Source organism: Trichoderma camerunense (genome assembly GCF_050948025.1).
Source record: "Trichoderma camerunense strain CBS 138272 chromosome Unknown V8C40scaffold_17, whole genome shotgun sequence".
In the NCBI taxonomy this organism is placed as follows: Eukaryota; Fungi; Ascomycota; class Sordariomycetes; order Hypocreales; family Hypocreaceae; genus Trichoderma; species Trichoderma camerunense.
In genome coordinates, this window is record NW_028145353.1 from 22,978 (window position 1) to 41,241 (window position 18,264).

General features: G+C 51.0%; 4 protein-coding genes across 4 annotated transcripts; 1 reads left to right on the forward strand and 3 right to left on the reverse strand.

Annotated features, from left to right (window-relative positions):
• Positions 1 to 1,437: 1,437 nt before the first annotated feature.
• On the reverse strand, positions 1,438 to 4,512 carry V8C40DRAFT_252983 (uncharacterized protein). The gene is made up of 3 exons (XM_083217499.1): positions 4,438 to 4,512; positions 3,815 to 4,286; positions 1,438 to 3,758 (listed from the first exon to the last, which is right to left on the reverse strand). Exons 2-3 carry the CDS (start codon positions 4,005 to 4,007, stop codon positions 1,591 to 1,593), a joined length of 2,361 nt encoding a protein of 786 aa, XP_083069691.1. The 5' UTR covers positions 4,008 to 4,286; positions 4,438 to 4,512; the 3' UTR covers positions 1,438 to 1,590.
• A 4,107-nt stretch (positions 4,513 to 8,619) lies between these two features.
• On the reverse strand, positions 8,620 to 9,103 carry V8C40DRAFT_73824 (uncharacterized protein). Its single transcript, XM_083223370.1, has one exon. The coding sequence runs from the start codon at positions 9,004 to 9,006 to the stop codon at positions 8,662 to 8,664; it is 345 nt and encodes a 114-aa protein (XP_083069692.1). The 5' UTR covers positions 9,007 to 9,103; the 3' UTR covers positions 8,620 to 8,661.
• Position 9,104: 1 nt separating this feature from the next.
• On the reverse strand, positions 9,105 to 10,987 carry V8C40DRAFT_73838 (uncharacterized protein). The gene is made up of 2 exons (XM_083223371.1): positions 9,933 to 10,987; positions 9,105 to 9,870 (listed from the first exon to the last, which is right to left on the reverse strand). Exons 1-2 carry the CDS (start codon positions 10,805 to 10,807, stop codon positions 9,615 to 9,617), a joined length of 1,131 nt encoding a protein of 376 aa, XP_083069693.1. The 5' UTR covers positions 10,808 to 10,987; the 3' UTR covers positions 9,105 to 9,614.
• Positions 10,988 to 14,238: 3,251 nt separating this feature from the next.
• On the forward strand, positions 14,239 to 14,579 carry V8C40DRAFT_252993 (uncharacterized protein). The gene has a single exon (XM_083217500.1). The coding sequence runs from the start codon at positions 14,252 to 14,254 to the stop codon at positions 14,555 to 14,557; it is 306 nt and encodes a 101-aa protein (XP_083069694.1). The 5' UTR covers positions 14,239 to 14,251; the 3' UTR covers positions 14,558 to 14,579.
• The last annotated feature ends 3,685 nt before the right edge of the window (positions 14,580 to 18,264 follow it).

Below are 18,264 nucleotides of genomic sequence, written 5' to 3' on the forward strand. Positions count from 1 at the left end.
TCCGATCCTCTCACCCTAAAAGAAAACGAATCAAATCATTCATCGTCGTAATTAAACTAGACCCCAACGCTCGCCTTGTCTTGGCTGCCTATATGCCCCAGACTAAGCCGAACCACTCCTACATTCGCGTATGTAATAGAAAACCCAAGGACGCAATTCCACGTCCCGACACCGCTCTTATTAGACGAAGACTAAAAAGAAAAGAGAATATTGGTTTTCTGCAAGCGCGTTAAACACAACAGTAAAACAGCGGATGCTGATTGGCCGCAGCATCACCCGTCTTTAACAGAGCCTGCATAATGCAATCAATATTATTCCTGGCTTAGTGCCCATGTAAATTTTGTAACAGGGACAATGCTAGCAAACAATCTTGGCCTCCCCAATCATTGCTTCAGAGCTACCGGTATATTGACGCCATCAGCCGCACAAGCACTAGCAGAAATCAGACGTGTCATTCTCGGACTGGATTCCGACGAGCAATCACAAGGCACAATTTGCATGGCCCTGCTAATTAGACGAGGCGAGCTGAGAAGGAAAAAACCATGATTAATGAAATACAGAAAAAAGAAAAGTGCATGACATATTTCCGCGTTTACAGGGTATAACTGAGCTATCGACTATGAGTTTTCCTTCTTCTCTCCTTTTTTATTGGGAAACTATCACATGCCGCTCGGCGAAATAGACACGGAACAGATCAAACAAGCATATGCCTGCGTCGAAACGGTTCCAATGATAGCTTCTCATACATTTCACCATTCAGAAACCCGCACCGTTCCCGTTCCAACGCCACCCCAATTCAAACCCGCAACCTATCAAAATTAAGCAAAACTCACCGAATCAAGAAAAAAGAAAAACGGCGATTATTCCTCTCCCAATCGGCCGCAAACCCATTCCATACCGCCACATCTCGGAGAAAACGCTGTTTCAGCCGCAGACTCACTCCTACTAACTCCGCCCCCCCCATCTCCCGAATCGCCCCCTCCCCAAAACGCGCCAATCTCATTTGCTCGATCCCAAGAGCGTGCATGAGAAACAACCATCGTGCATGCTTTTTCGCCGCCCAATGAGCTGAATGAGAAAAACTACTACGTCAGGTGTTCCAACCAATCATGCAGATGCGCACATTCCAAGTTGTATTCCGTATTCCGGAGTAAGTAGTAAGGTAGTTGTCGGATAGATGCCCAGACACCGGCTTCTTTTCCCCGGATACTTCACTTTCATACGATAGTTAGGTCATAGATTGGACTCTTTCAAGTGGCGGTGTATAAAAATGTAGATATGAACATTAGAGGGCTTCGTACTCGGCATGTAGACAACATCCGCGTCATAGAGATGCATGTCTCGGCCTTTGCTAAATACGCGCCTCAATGTTGTAACAAGAGCAGCAACATCAAACCCTGTATCAAGAGTTCTTGCTAGTCAATATTAATTGACTGTATGGAATTATCGAGATTCGGTGTTATACAATGCTAGGTACATAATATCTCCACATTGTTATAGAAACGCCTACGTAGTAGTGGCGCTCGATCCATCTACTGCTTGCCAACAACAAGCTTCATTACAAGTTGTATCATGCCACTCAAAGTCTACTCAACTGACGCGATTCGTCTTTGCGTCGATAATCTTAAATGTGCCGCCCCAATAGAAGCATGGACGGTGAGGTGACTCTTTCCGTATTCGCTCAAATTCCTCATATGTCGAGACATGGCGTCGCCGTAACTCAGCGGCTACATCTTCATATTCTGGTGTTTGGATAGTTGGCGGCACTTCCAATGTTTGCGGTAACGCGGCATAGAGCCAGGTTTGTTGGAAGATGAAGCATCCTACCGGAGCGCCCGCCCTCGTGTGATGAATAGTAGTGAGCCCAAGTCCCTCGTATACTCCATACTCGAGTACCAAGCAGCGGTACTTCTGGATAACAGGACTTCGTGACCAGGTATTGCCAGCCCAAACTGCTACTAGAGGCTTCTTCGTGGATTCTCTATATCGAATCCATTTTTCCTTACTGAGGTCTCTGGGCGGATAGCCAGCGGGGGCTCCCGAGCTATAATTTGCTGCTACGTCATGCCCAATTTCTTCAACTTGGAATACACGGTTATTCCTCAAGGGGGCCTTGGGGATGATATAGGTCCAAACCGGGATGTAGTACGAGCGCGGCTCCTCTGGCGGTGGCGACTGCTCCGTCGATTCATTAAAGAAGCTGAATGGTGTCTCACCACTAGTCATGAGCCCCTCAGCATCCAATTCGAGAGGTGAGCTCATTTCCATTGGCTTCTTTTCCATTGACTCCATTTCCAATGTCAGGTACCTAAGGCCGCTCACAAACCGCACAGACCGCCCTGGTCTTGATGCTTCCGCCTTGTTCGTGATGGATAACGCCTGCTCTTGCAAGCCCAAGAGCCGAAGGAAGAAGGTCAACTTGTGCATGAGAGGGCCAAAGGATTGGCGGGGAACGCAAGTCAACGTCAAGGATTGTAGCCGGGGGTTCATGTCCGGGAGAAAGGCTAGCGAGTATGCCCAGTCAAGGCCGGGGAAGATGTGCTTCTCAGCAAAATATTTTCGGTCAATATCACTAAGACCAGGAATGCTGACCGTAGGTATATTTGTGACAAACGAGTGGTGTATCCTGAGGGATCGAAGATTGGAGCACCAAACAGGGCGAAATACATGTGACAGACCCGAGAATCCGTACATTCTGATTGACTCATGGATGCTAAGCTTACCAGTATAAGTGGGATGTGAATCTCTAATACCCGATTCTTCATCGACACGGAAATGGCCGCTAGGTGGAAATAAGCACATTGAATCGCAATCAAAGTGTTCTATCTGTCCATTGGAGCGGCGCAGCAGCGATTCAATTCCCGCCGCCGAACATTGGTTGCCCGACAAGTGCAGATGTGTGAGGCCGAAGGAGCCAGGCAAGTGGTCCGTGGCAGCAATGCCATCATTCCGAGACAGGAGACGTAAAACACCGTCGAGCGTGTCTTGGCGTACTGGTACAGAGCCGTCGGAGCGGACAGCAGGCAACTCTTGACTATTAGCCAAGGCTGTAAATGCGGGAGCATCGACCAGATATCTGGCACCAGGAAGAAAAACGTCGCTGCTGCCATGTACTTCAAGAATAGAGGTATGGCGGTCGAATTCTGTCCAACGCTCGACCAAGCCCTCGGTTGATGCATGCTGCGGTGTCCGCAGTCGACGGGTGAAGTTGAGTTGGCTGAGAAATAGTGCTGCAGAGAGGTCGGATAGTTGGTTATCACTCACGTCTAGACTCCACAAGCGACCGTCGAAAACGTTGAGATAAAGTGGCTTATCGCTACGGAGTCCACAACGGCGAAGCTTGAGAATGCGTAATCTGGGTAGCTGTAGCTCAATTAGGCGGTCATGCTTGGGCCATAAAGAGCCAGACACCTCCAAGTATACCAACTCTGGCAGGGTTTCAGGTAATTGGAGAAGTTTGAGAACTCCATGGTTAACATTATCAAGACTTAGCACCCGCAACGCACGACCCAATGGCACGGTCTGTTGGCCAAGGAAGCGGATATCAAGGTTTTCTTGGTCATCCAAGACAAGGGCCGTGACGTTTGGAAGCAGCTGGAGAGCCAGCGTAAAGGCGTTTGCAGTAAGCTCTGAGTACATGGCGAACTCGCGCGGTCCAGCGGCGCCTCTTACATCCAGCACCTGAATTAGGAGCCGTGTCTTAGGTGTCAACTGGAGTAGCGTCCGGGACATGAAATTGGCCCACCATTGTCTGGTATCTGCCGAAATACGGATGAGTGCTGCCCAGGAGTTGATGCCGTGAGGAAAGACTCACCACCGTCCGTGCTCCATCCCAAACGCTTAGACGCCGCACAAGGGTCTCTCCAGAGCTGAGGCGCGAAGACGGACCAGAAACGGCGGCTGACTCTACAAAGGGATGGATAATCCGTGAATGCTATGTATGGGGCGGCTAGCTGCAGCCAGTCGGGTCGAGTAGTGGCTTGCTGATACGTTGGCAAAACATCCATGCTGCATATTTCGGAGAGCAACCGGAGAATCGAGAGGTGTAGTAGAGACGGGAGTGAGTTGTAAGTACCCTGTTAACGGGGGATACATACAAAGGATAGCGGTAGAGAGGCGGATTCCGGTACGCAAATACGGTGGAAAGCTGATGCCTGGTAGTTTGGACTGGTATTGAATGGAATGAGACTAGCAGTTGGAAGCGAGAATATTGGCGCAAGGAAGAGGATCTCGAGGCGGATGATGGAGGTTTGATTGAGCCGAGCACGGGATTCAAGCCGGTGTGGCTGTGTGGTGACTTAGCAGACAGGTATCCGCAGAGCAAGAAGACGCACGGAAAATACTTGCTGTGCTTGGCATCAAGTTACCTTAGTACCAAATTACCGTATGAAACAGCAAAGAACTTGGAAGGAGCGCCGCGAAAAGGCAGATAGATACCTTACAGTACATGGCGGAGTGAGGCAAAAGGTCCAAGTCGCAAGTACCATCTTGGCATCGGAGCATGGACGCATCATCACGCACCAAGCCATTGTGGGGTCGGAAAGCGCTACGGCTCTGGGCGCACTTGCCATCAAATCAATGCATCTCATCTCATGGGCTCCCAGCTGCAGCAGGAGCGGTGGAGCTCTGGCGTCGTGCCAAGTAGCTCGATGGAGCTGGAAAGTATCGCCCCTCATGTTGGTGACGGAGCTGGTACTCCGCACTGCTAGCAGGGTACCAGTGATGCGACTAAGCCTCTTTATGTACTGTACAGCAGCAATACAGGCACGCGATTGGTCCACAGCCCAGCTCAGCAGATGCAACGACAGATGCGACTCCAGTGAGAAAAGAAGACCATTGAAACGATTAAATTGGCTTCCATCTAATGCAATATAGCTGATACAGGCACCTACTATATTGATGCAGTCAGCAGCTGACCAAGTGCAATGCGTTGGCTTGGGCCTTGTACGAGTTGGTACTTTGTCTACTATAGGTATCCGTAAAGTAGACCACGTTGTGGCTGTAATGCTCCGATATATGCCATCCATTGGATGCTTTCAATGCCATGCTGTGCTGTGCCTCTGACAAGCATAACGTACATGTAAGGTATCAGCAACGTCACTGTACCTTCCATGCTTCTGTGCCTGAGGTACCTGGTAGCACCTGACTCTCCCAGCAAGTATCGGATACCACCTCCAAGTTAATCACACGTCCACCTGCATCTTAACAGCTTCTTCCAATCTACCTAGCTGCATCATACAATCAACCGCCTTGCTGCATGTACCTCGTCCGTCTCATGCAAGTGTCCTCGCCCGCAGCTCGGTCAGCGCACCTCAATGCACCTTGTCCCCTGTACCGCAGCTGTGGCTTGCTCCATAGCGTGCTCCATAGCGGCTAGATCGCTGCCCACCGTGCGCCACAGCGGTCCCTGCCCCTGTCCCTGTCCCTGGCGCTTTCCATTAGACCAAGACCAGAAAACCTCCATCCGTCTTCTCTCTCTCCAGATACTTGCATGCCGCACTTTGAACCTCAACCACACCATGAGCCGCACAAGCTGCATTCGTCTCATACCGAGATCGGCCGTGTATGGACAGCCAACATCCACATGATGCAAGTGGTCGGGCTAACCAGCTGATACGGTTACTTTGATAGGCCGTTGCGCAGCTGAAGCGGGATCAAGGTGTCGTGGCAGCCCGGAGCTATGCACTGCAATATACGAGTATTCATCATGGACCGCCAACGGGCAACTGAAACAGCAGTCAGCCTCACTTCACTCTCTCACCGCCAGAGCCTTGGGGCCAGTTGTCACGGCCTTGGTTTGGGCCTATCACCTACTTGCCTCGGGCCCCCTCTGTGCTGTGACAGCTGTCCGACTCTATCCGGTGACCACATAAAACGAGTACACTAGAGGACAGCAAATGACAACACAGATGAACAACTACAACTCAACTGCAGTTGTGTACTCTTACCGTACTTACGACTGAGTGACCCGTTGCTACAACCCCAGCTCACGGCTTGGGTACGGACGCCTCCGAATGTGCGTCACGCGGGCCGCCGGCAAGCAAGCCCGTGCCCACGGGCTCAGTCACCACCAACTTTGCGTGTCCATGCACACAAGTTGGGCCAAGCCTTAAACCAAAGTCCATCCGCTTGGCGGCACGGAACGTGTCCCGGCTTTCCCATCGGAGAGCTAACGTCGCTAAGACGGCCAGGTCATACCTCTCGGACGCTTCAAGCCGCTTCCGAACTGACCGGTCAAGCGAACCTTGGCTGGGCAACACCATCAGGACTGACGGTGACGGACGGGTGACGGACGGGTGACGAGTGACGATGGCAAGATGTGATAGATTGCCGCAGCCAAGCCAAGTGGCCATCGGCCGCGGCTGACCAGGAAGAAAAGGAGATTAAGGAACCGAGTCCATGTCAAAGCCCCCTCCCCTGACAAGCTGCGGACCAACATGTCAAATGCCCTGTACAGGCGAGTATCCCATGCAACAAACCCAGCAAAATGCACAGTCCGTCCCGACAGTCTGGCTGAGGAGCATCCCGCTGCCTTGCTCTCCCGCTCATGGCACTGATGAACGAGATGAGCGCACGGCAATGACACTTGGGACGAGATTTGTGCTCGTCAGACACTCATCCCTCCCGCCACATCCCGTTGGCTGAAACACTTTAATACAGACGTGTACTCGTATGCACGTACATCGACGGATGCATTAGCACACGCACAGCATTCTAGACATGAAGAAACCATGTCTGTGTCTGTGTTTGAGACTGTGTTAGATGTGTATAATAGCGTGCGCTTAAGCAGCGAGATATCGAAATCCCCAGCCCTCTTTTGAGGGAGGGGATCTGCTTCATGTTTTGCCCATAAGACAAGTCGGCCGTTGCACATTTTCCTTTACTATTAATCGGTGCTGGCAAACTGAGACCAGAAAAAGGGCTGCTTTCTGCAAGATTAATGCACTGGTGATCCTCTTTTTTCACGCGCCGTTTTACTTTTCTGGCCCCCCCTGGTCGTTCTAATGCCCGTGCTAAGGCAAGTCTAGAGTATCTACGTGGGTGTATCTCAGCCAATATCCTCATTTCCCTCCCTGTATTGGCCTGTCTTTTTGAGTTTCGGCGCTGGCAAAGCAGATACAAGCGTCATCGTAGCCTTACCGGCTGCAAGACGAAGAGTTGGGAGACCCGTAACTATCTCTTTTGCTTGCTTTCGGTTAATCATGAGAGCGATTACGATGCGTGGAGACATAGAGGGGCGACTTGGCACAAAGTCGGCCAAGATGCATCACCAACATGTTGTCCTTACCCCATCCCAAGCTCTCGTTTCATATCAGATGGGGATAAAATTAGACACAACCAAAGCCCAACTTTCACATACCTAACTTCAAAACTCAACGGTCTTTTGCCCCAAGAAAGAGTGAAAAGTTAAAGAGAGCTTTAAAACAGAAAATGTGTGTTGGGTCTCTCCATCCTCCCCCTCCTCTCATCTAGATCATCTCCAGAAAAGAGTCCTGGCACAGCACAGAAATCACCAGCCGTCCTGCCCCCCTCCTCAACACTCCCAAGGAACCCAAGACACTCTTCGCCCAAAATGCATGTGTACCTTGATTAGCACAGCTGTTTAGGTTGCCAACACATTGCCACTGCTCTCATTCGCTTGCCACTTTACACGCCCCCCTCCTCCCCTTTCATCCATCCCTCCCTGGGCCGACACACACCCCAGTTTTTTTTATGTATGTGTAACCCTTGGAAATGGCATTTCCTAGTTGGGTAGATCTTAGACAGGGCCTGTGAAAGAACAAGGCCACTTTGGCATAACTGTACCCTGGCTGTTCCCGAGAAAGAGCCCAGCAAGGGATCAAGGATCTGCGCTTAGCTCGAAGCCTCTTTTGCCGTCTGCCGTGAACTTTGCTTTGTTCTGACGGTCAGTCTATGAGCAATACATTTGTAAATGGCGAGAGTGATTGGGGGCCCCCGATCCCCAGCCGCAGAGTCCAGATCCCCCATCGTCCATTCCAAAAGGATTCCCCGTTAGCATATTCCCAAGACAAAAAATGAATGATGTGCCCCAATTCTGCAGAGTTCCTGTAAGTCCCAGACACATCGGACCCTCAGACCGACCCGGCACACACACACACACACCCCACAAACGCCGAGAGCCGTGGATGGATTTTCGTGTTCCACCCGCGGCCCTTCCTCCTATCAGCCCGCGTCGAGTGTCTCTTCTCCTCTTGTTTTCTTTTTGTCTCTTTTCCCGCCCCCCCTTTCGAGAGAGAGCTTGTTCTCGCTCTTTCGGTGATTCAGGCGGCTATTCCTTTTTTCCTTTGGAGGCTGGGGAATTCTTTTTGCCGCCACACGCCCCCCCTTTCGAGTAGACATGGACCAGACCCTGTTCGCCGTTTCGGAAGGTAAAGTTGCCGATATGTTGGAGGTGGATCATTGGGTTCGACGTGCTCCAGGCAGCCTCATATCAGAAGATACTGGCCAATGGCGGCTTGCCATTCGTAGACTTGCATGATGCAGCATGTTAATATACGTGATTGCCAACACTGACGAGAATCCTTGAAGCGGTGAACGAAAGAGAAAGAGACACACATACACACAGAGAGAGAGCACGAGAAGAGGGACAATTGTAAAGCCAAAAAAATCTTCATCACAATTAAACTATATTATACATTGTCAAGTGTGTATGCTAATATACACACTTGAGTTTGGGGTGTCTTTAGGACATCTTGACAGTCCATGTAGGGCCATACCGTCTCGTATATCTTTTGGTATCAGTAAAACGTCAACACATTTCTCCCAACCACAATAAAGCTGAAAGACCCGGCCGCCAAGCCATGCGGCCCAGCTGAACAGGTGGGAAGAAAAAAAAAAGTAATGATGATGAAATAGTTGGGGGCCAGCGCGGCAACTGCCGCAGGGATAACTCGGGCAGCCGTCAACAAGGCAAAAAAGAGAGAAAGAAAAGATGAAAAGACAAAACCCGACATGAAAAAGGAAATAAAGCCAAGCATAAACCATGTATGTATGTAGTATCCATCCACTCCCACCTTGGATATCAAGAGATGTAAAGATCCACAGAAAGAGGCGCCGGTGTCCTTCCCCCCCTTCCCCCCATATCCTCCACTCCCACCTTTGTTCCAAATAAGAAATAAGGAAATTAATGGAATGTTTCTTCCAGTAGATGCTTTGTGTTTAACGATATTGCTTTTGGGTTTTGTTTTGTTTTTTGTTTTGTGATGCTGACCACCAGTGTGTGTGTGTGTGGCGGTATTCGGTGTAAATGGATAGACAAAGAAGAGGCCTTCTACTTGGGCAGCAGCCGTCAAGCAGGATGTTGTGATTAGAACGAACCAATGGTAATCTCGGTTCCGCGGGCAAGGATTATTTCGTCCCCTGCATGTATGCAAAAAAAGACAAGAAAAAAGGAATTTTTGTTGCTGCTACCCGATGCCGTGCTGCAAGCCAGTCACCTTCCAAGTCATTCCCGACGCCGCCTCGGCGTCTATCGGGTGTGGCTTGGCCCCACTGACAAGTGGACGAATGGACGAAGCGAGGTATGGAATGGACTCAGGATATTATCGCCCAAGTCTGACCGGCTCTGGAGCGGGCAATGATAGACAATGCTCTCAGTAGGGGCTGCCACGCTTCTCGCCCGCTGGCGCCCCATTTGCGGCCAGTCTTGACTTGGGAGGAGCTCGCCTTTTGCGGCTTCGCTCCTCTTGCTCAATGACAGGCACCGCGGCAGGGATAAACTCAACTCCTCGGTTGCGGCTGTTTGGGCGAGCGTGTAGTTTGCGGTGGTTGTTGAGGTTATCTTGACGGTTGAACTGGTCCTTGCCACAAAACTCACAGGAGAATCGGTTGGGACCTTCTCCATGGAATCTAGAGTATGCATAAGTATTTGCCACTATTCGCAATGTAGAGTGATGGGTGATGGTACTCACGTTTGCTTGTGACGCTTGAGATGCTCGTTTCTTCTGAATGCCTTTTGGCAGTTGGGATAATCACACTTGCACATGGCCTTGCGTACAACATCATATGAGTTGTCGTGAGACTGCTTCTCGGGCACCTTTCTTGGAACACCCATCTGGCGCTCAAGCGCTGCTGTCTTCATGCGGGTACGAACGATAGCATGCACTGGTGTCCGCGATCCCACCCTGTTGGGAGACACTGGCTGTCCATGAAGATAATATCTTCCCATGGGGGATTGGGAGTATCGATGATGAAGGTCCATAGCCTCATCATGCGGTGACTGCACCTTTTGCCTGAAGAAAGAGATTGGGCTGTCATTGTTGCACGGCCACGAAGGTACACTGTCTGTCATCTCTGAGGGAGAGATGCTGTGTGTAGGTGTCATGATGTAGGGAGCGGGCTGTAGAGGTGCTTCAGTGTAGACCACTGGCCCGGAAGGGGTGATGGAACCGATTGAGTGTGAGGCCATGTTGTTCATGTCGAGGATGTGGTCGTAGGGCATGATGTCGCTCATTTTTCTCAGAGGAGTCGAAGGGGGAAGAGTTCCGTCAGTGGAAGAGAAAGACATACGGTCATGCTCCGCTTTCACGGGACCAAACATGTACTTATGCATGATGGTAGGCGGTGTGAGGTCCCCTTGGCTGCTGTATGACTGGTAGCCGTCAAACTCCAGTCTGAGATCGTTAGGCGTAGAACGACGAGAAATGGGTGTGAAGACCTCGTACGGAGAAGATGAGTTAGAAGAAGCTGAAGAAAAGCTGGCCCCAGGACACGAGATGGTCAGATTGTTATAATCGTCCATCTCGAAACGGGGGTGGTGGTAAGTCTCTGGCTCGGCGAGTTGCATTTTGGATGATTGTGGTGGCGATGAAGAGCGAGTGAGAGAAAGAGGCACACAAAAAGATAGCCGAGAGAAAGTAAGCCAAAGGGAGCAGAATAAAGATATTTTCGACGAAAACAACAAGCTCAATGGTAATATGATGATGATAAATTAACAGAGTGCGTTTTGGATATTGAAGGAGTGTAAGTTTAGATGGAATCCCTTCAATATGGAGAGAGTACTCCAAGAAAAAGCACAACGACCACGACAGGCGAGAAGAGATCGAGTGTGCAAGAACTTGGGAAATGATTGGGAATTCTGATCGGGAATGTTGGATTATTTCTCGAGGGCGGACGACTGAAGATATAGTATCGTCCTGGAATGAGAGATGGGGATGCTCTTAGCGGGCCTGAGACAAGTCTACCTGCAGATCAATCCCCGGGAAAAGAGGCTTTTGGCAGTAAGTGACAGAAAGAGACCGAGACACCAAAAAGAAATTGTGGGTGCGGTATGGGTATTGGCAAAGGTCAAGGATAGCTCGATAGATCGAACTTATCGAGATCTAGGGGGGCGTGGTTCAGGACCGAGTCAGGCGAGGGCGAATCACGGACTTTTATCACCGGTTGTACTTTGTATCGTAGTTGTAATGTTTTGGCCATCCATCTCGACTCTTATCCGCTCATGGCCGGGGGGTGTGAAGGGATACGGGATACAGGGGTGAAGGGGTCCAATTTGCCCTGGTCTACTTGGTAGTATGCCCAGAAAGAGAAAACGACAGATAGAATTGATAGTGCTCCATAGATGTGCGGTGGCCACTTATACTGCCATGCAGTAGACTCCCGCGTAGCGTAATCTCCCAGACTATCGTGGCCTTGTTTGTGGGGAGAGGGGCCTTACCGCTTGGCACGGGCGCCCTGTCCAAGCATTTGTGGTGTTAGGAGAGTCGTACAAGCTGGAGGCTGGATATTGGGCCAAGCTACCAAACGATGCAGCGGCAACAAGAAGAGAACAAAGATGAATGAAATGCACATGGGGTCAATACAATACATGCGCCAAGCTGGTGTAAACACACGGAACCTGCGATTCAATAACACGCATGAGATGAGATTAACAGCCCGCCTTTCATGCACTTGCATGCGGCCTGGAGAACAGGGAAATAAAGACACACGGCCAAAAGAGAGGCCAGCCTACCTATACTCGTACAAGTCACGGGCCAGCTAGCTGAAAGGTCAGGACGTCCGTCAGCCCAAAAAGAAACCCCAGTGTGCGCAAAAAGCAAAGGATACCCCCGAGCTGGTGTCCCGTCATTTTGTCAAGCGATGTCACTAACCCAGCCCGCAGCGAGCAGCTCTGTTGCTAGCAGTAATAGTGCATGCTCGTACTCGTAGTGGTAGTTGCATGCACCCCTTCCGCAATGAGTAGCAGAGAGCCACTACCTAGCAGGGGCCCCTTGTCGCTAAGAAGATCGGATGTGCCCGGTTGGTTGCTGGGGTCTCTGCATGATGATCTACCAATGGGTAGGCTGGCCGGCATAGCGGACGGATCTCATCTCTCGCTATCATATCAAGCTTGCGCATGCGAGTATGGGTATGCTTGCCGTGTGCCGTGTGCTGTATACCGCTAGATGAATCAAACTTGCAAAATCATGGTCATGGATATTAGCCAAAGCCGAATACAGCTTTCCGTCCGGCACAGTAGCCCATCGGTCGGTGAGTTGACACAGTCCTGTCGCTGTGTACTCGTACTAGGTAAAGCCCACATGGCGGGAGGAAGATTATCTCCGCTGTACTCCGTAGTCATGGGAAGAGATTTGATGCTGTCCCATACTCGTGTCAACTCCAGATGCTCCCAGAATGGACTCTCCGCACAAATCACTCCACTCTAATCGGCAATGGTCTGAGCCTCAAGTGGAACGGAGAGACATGTTGGAATGTGGGCACGATAAACCACCACAATTTCCTCCGCTCAAAGTCAAACACCGTTCGTACAATGTGAGACAGTTTGTACCAATGGTCAAGGCGAATATGCCCAATTTGGCTTGACAGCTTAATAGAGTTCAAGTCAAAGTCTTGTTCTGTAAAGGTATCGAAGACTCAGATAGCGTGTGTGAAGGGTACTACTGTATAGGTACAGTAGCTATCTTTCTGGGCCAGCAACGGAGAAACTGCCGACATCCATGGATGGAAAACAGGATTTTGCGTGCTTCTCTTGGGCATGTGCCCTTGCCACTGGCTTCGGCCGCATGAGAAGCCGTGGGCAACAGCAGCTGCTGTCATACTCTCTCCACAGAACATGGTCCGGGGGAGAAGGCTGCAGATTACAGACAAAGAATCCCATGTCGACCTGAACGGCAGTTCCAACGGCCACGCCATCTCGAGACCAGACTTGTCTCTCATCGTAGTGGACGAACGGCTGGAAAGCGTGCAGCAGAATCAGATCAGGGAAAACAGCAAAGGATCGCATATGGAGTAGAGTTTGGCGCTTGTAAACGCAGGTCTGACACATCCAGCCCTCTTCATCACAGGCCGATATCGAGGCCAGAGTCCACTCTCGTCCACTCTTGAGGCCGTCGCCAGTCAGGTACGAGGTGGCCCCAGCTTTTCGCCCGGCGCTCGCCTCCTCTTGTGGACCGTGATGGCTCGGTCCATCAGCATCCACCCAAGAGGGACCCAAGAGGGCCGGACGCTCACTAGAGATAGAGTTCACGGGTCCCTGCGATTAGCTCATGACGAACCCGTCCATCGTTCTTAGGGCCGAGGGAGCCGCGCCGTGACAAGTCAGGGGCAGTTATCCGCTAGGGCTTTGATGGCTGATAAGGCGTGGCTTGACATGGCAATCCATTCTATTACTCGTATCTCGGCATGAGTTGTCAAGTGATTCGCTATTAATGCTGGGCATTTGCATTTGGTACGTGATGTCACTGGCAAGCAAATCGGTGAGCGGAGAAGCCGCAGTGCCGTTATGCCGTTATGCAGCTATCGGGGATGTATCAGCAACCCTCGATACAACGCTACCGTTACAACATGCGGAGATGGCCTCACTGCGGTGTGTTCACATCCATCTGACAGACCACAGTCGCCCTACATTTCACATTTCACGCGCAGCCCAAGTGCCCCAGATGAGCCAAGACCTGTCGTCACAGGCTAATGCAGATGAGTTCTCTCGCAAATTCGCCGGCCAAAAACAGGATCGGCTACAGTACAAGCCGCGTCCAGACTTCAAGGGAGGTGGCTATTGTCTGGGACCGTTGCTCGCGGTGATTCGCTGCGCCGCTTATCCCTGGCTTATGGCCTGAGCAACGTAATATCTCATGTTTGACATCTAATCTACTGGCCAAACCAATGTGTGTCCTTCAGTGAGTACATGTGCTAATACCCAAGGGAATAAGCAGGGCGGCGGCGACACCATTCCCTTGGTGGACTACCAGCACACACACGCCGTTTATCCCCAGGTCTATCCCTTTATAAAACAATGTCTAATAAGGTGCTTATTCGAGCTACTCCACGGAGATACGCAGCTGTACGAGTATGCAGGAACTGGCCTCATCGGAGCATGGAGTGCGGCGGACGAAGCCCAGTCATGCCACGCGCTCGCTTGCTTCGAGTGCCATGCGAGGACCACGCCAAATGTCAACTCAAGTGCTCTGATCCTTTGACGTGTCATATTTCTGTCTGCGTGTTTGATCTCTGCTGCCTAATTCTGATGCAGTTGAATCTCTACCTACCAGTGTGGGAAACCCCTACTCATGCTGGCTGCAACTCGCCACGCCGGCCATAATACTCATGCAAGCTGATGACAGCGAGCTTAATACCACATCCTACTCAGTGGGTACATGCTCGTTTCCTCCTCTAGCAGCCAAAGGGGGAATATGATCTTTCATCGCTTACAAGGACATGGATCTTTGCCGTAGCTCGACGCTGAGCAAGGGCCACAATCTCTCCGGAGCACTTCGTCTGCTTGGTTCGATCTCGCCATACCAGTACTCATTCCCACCGCCGCGCCGTCTAAAAGCTGCTGGCTAGGCTGAAATGTCCTGCAACAGAGCATCGGCCGCTCATATGCTCTAACTCCAGCTGGCCTAGTTCATGCAGTAGCAATGGCACTTCTCTCTACCAAGCAACTTGGAGGCCGCGTGTCAATCGATGGCTCGTCCTGGGCGAGCGTACTACGCGGCCCAAAAGTGACTAAGGGAAGACACGACCAACTCTGAGTATTATTATTCACACGGGATACGACATTGGTAAAGAACGGGCGCTTCATGAGTAATGCATGCTTAATGAGTGGCAGCCCGCTATACACTTATTTCGCGTCCGCTTAACCACCAAGTGGCTATTCGATCCTACGTCCGGAGTCCATCTAGTCTAATCGAGAAAGTGTGCCGCCACCCGCGAACCAGGTACAGTCAGTGCTGATCCAATTCGGATTCCGTGTACTCCGGATAGGATCATGCCTAGTACCAAGTGGTAGTAGCTGTTGTACCTACAGCACAGCACGATCCGAGAAGTCTCATGGAGAGACTGCTGTTCCAACACAGCACACCGGATGCCGTATGTTCACCAGCAAGCTGCTGCCGCATGTCAGCCGCGCAACCTGCTCCAAGACACCAAACAGAGACCCCACTAGAATGTCATGGACGGCCATATGAACGATATATTTGGAATACCCGCAATGACATTGGTTGAATGAGGCTTTACCATCAACTCGTGTCGGCTGTAAGGAACACTGCATGGGGTGCAACACTTCAGGTTACACCATGCAGCCTATACATCTACACCCAAATCCCAGAGACTTGGGATGCTGTTGGGTGGTGGTTGATGGGTAGCACAGCAGTGCCGATGACCAACCTGCCGGTTTTTTTCTTTTTTTTCTAAATCGACAGCTGTCGCGCATCCTGATGTTGGGGGTGTCTTAGTTCATGCAGCATCGGTGTGACAGCCAAGACCAACTTCACATTCGCCCAGGAGAAAGCTAATGCATCATATTGCCAATCTGGCAAAAAAGAGTGAAGTGAGCTGTAACATGCACCTCTGTAAATCCTGTCTTGTTATCTCAGTGACAGAAGCCTGGCTGGTGGGTAGCTCGCTGTGAGAGAAATCGACATGTCATATTTCTAGCTTCACGCGTGGATCACCACCAAGCCGATAGGCCGGAAGAAAGGCACAAGGGCAGCGAAGTTATTGGCTGTTACCACCTTGTTACATCACTTGCTGCGGCACTTATGCCAAACCCAACGGGTTTAACTCACAATCCAGGCACACAGCCCCGAGAGATACCTGGTCAAGCCCCGCTACATGTGCGATGTTCAGCTCTCTTTGCATATCGAACCCCGGAGGCCGTGGCGATTTACCCTGTACGGCGGTTCTCAGCCTCAACTCGCTTCTGCGAAAGTGTTTTCTTTCCTTTTTTTCTTCGTGAACCTCGTATTTTGGTCCCTTTTTACCTCATTGTTCTTTTCTTTTTTTTTTTTTCTTATACCCGGCCAAGAATATCTCGGCCCTTCTTCCCCCTCCACACCAAGCCCGAACCAGGCAAGCCGGCGAAACTCCATACCAAAGGACACTCGGCCGGAGCCTCAAGTTGTTCCCCCTCTTCGCTTCAAACTCTCCAAGTGTTGACTACGACAAGCAAAAGGTCCTAGGAGCTATAGTGAACCGAACATGATCTATCACTTCGAGCTAGTGTTCGTCAACTGACTCGGATTGTAATTAATCACAAGAGTCTATCAATCCGGGAAAACACACCACATCTGGACGGTGTTTGCTTTTGTCTGTCTCCTCCGCTGTTAGTGTGCCTGCACGACTAAACATGTATGTCTCTACCTGTTGGCTGAAGATGTATCAGTTGATGAGTGATGGCAGGTGAAACAGACAGGTCTAACAGAGCTGAGTCTGTGCTGATGAATGTGCTGCCAAGGAGAGCGACCCTTCCCATCTCGCGTATACGTCAAGAAACGCACTCAATTAAGTTGCTGTCACTTGTCGCTTTACTATGTTGATAGCAACGCACGCCACAACGGGCCAGAACCTCCAGGTCAATTCGGATGTTGGGGACCCGTCAATCGGGGTCCTTTGTTTCCCCCGCTCGAGCCTCTGACCCCTGTCTACCGGCCCGCTCCCATCTCCATCTTCCTTGGGGAGGATCTTGGAGAACGCGGACGTACTTCCGCAGGCACACACTGCTTGCGGGAATAATTCAGTTCTCTCGTCTTCTTGTTAGGTCATGACTACTGCCTTCACGCTGCGTCCACCCTCCCACATCCCGCCAACGCGGATATCCAAAATCAGAGTTTCCACTATACGGACCGTCCCTTGACGTGCGCTGCTCCGCTGTGCTTTCATGTTAACCTTAATGATAACAGCTCTGATGGATTTCCCAAGGATCAAACTCTTCCATCGTCGATGGTGTGACCTCACGGGATAATCCAATGTCTTAACATGACTGAGGGAATCCTGGCCGCTGGCCTTGGAGCTAGTCATGCCCTTGTTTGGTTCTTACAAGAAATTCTCCGTTTCAGTGTAGAAACAAACCACGCAGTCTCAGCCCGTCCAAGGAAACATCACCTGCAGGTATATACCCGGTCGCTTACTGGCAGCGTCGTATTCCTACCATTTGTCGGGTGAATACCGACGCGGCTCCGAGAGAAGCGGGTGGACTGTGCGTGAGCACATGTATCAAACTTGGAAAGATCAAGGTGCGCCACTTGCGGTGGATGCCCCATCCCGAACATATTCGGCGACCTCGGGCAGGGCAAATTATCAAAGATGTGTCTAGAAGGGCTGGATGGGTGTGCCCGGGGCTGATGGCAGCATATCCGCGATCTTTCTATGATCGTAGCCGCTCTATTAGGGCTACGCCATGCTGCTCCGGTATTTACAACCCCATTGGAAAGGGCACTAGCAATGCGACGTTGGTCCAAGGATCACTCGCTTTGGGAGCCGTGGTAGGCTGATATACGCCATGGGGGGGCGTTCTAAGCATCAGGTCCAAGCGTTAGCTAGGAACCAGGGTGATCAATCTCTGATCCAGGGGTGGGCAGTGGAGGACCAACGGAGCCGAGAACATGGTACTGGAATCACAAGGCCATACGGGCGCCAAGTCCTCGGTATTCTGGATGGAGGCTTGAGCACATATTTTGGATGTCGTCGTTGGCAGCAGACGGATCTCGTGAGCGAGAGGTACGTCTATGTGTCAACTCGAGTGACATCTATGAGCGTGGCGCGACTGCTAATGCTTCTAAGAGTTACTACTAATTTAATCCCACGCCCTATTATTAACCCCAATTTACGACCTATTTTCTGGAGATGATATCTGACAGAGTTTGTAAAGTTCCCGGCATGCTAATCTGTTCAGCTCTACTAGCACACTCGGCCGATGATAGATCCATGCCTCGGGCACCTAATTGGCTACTTCAGGGATGAGATCTAAGCACACGAGGCAGACACACTGCCAGGTACCGGGAGAGGGCGACAGCTTCGAAGAGTGAG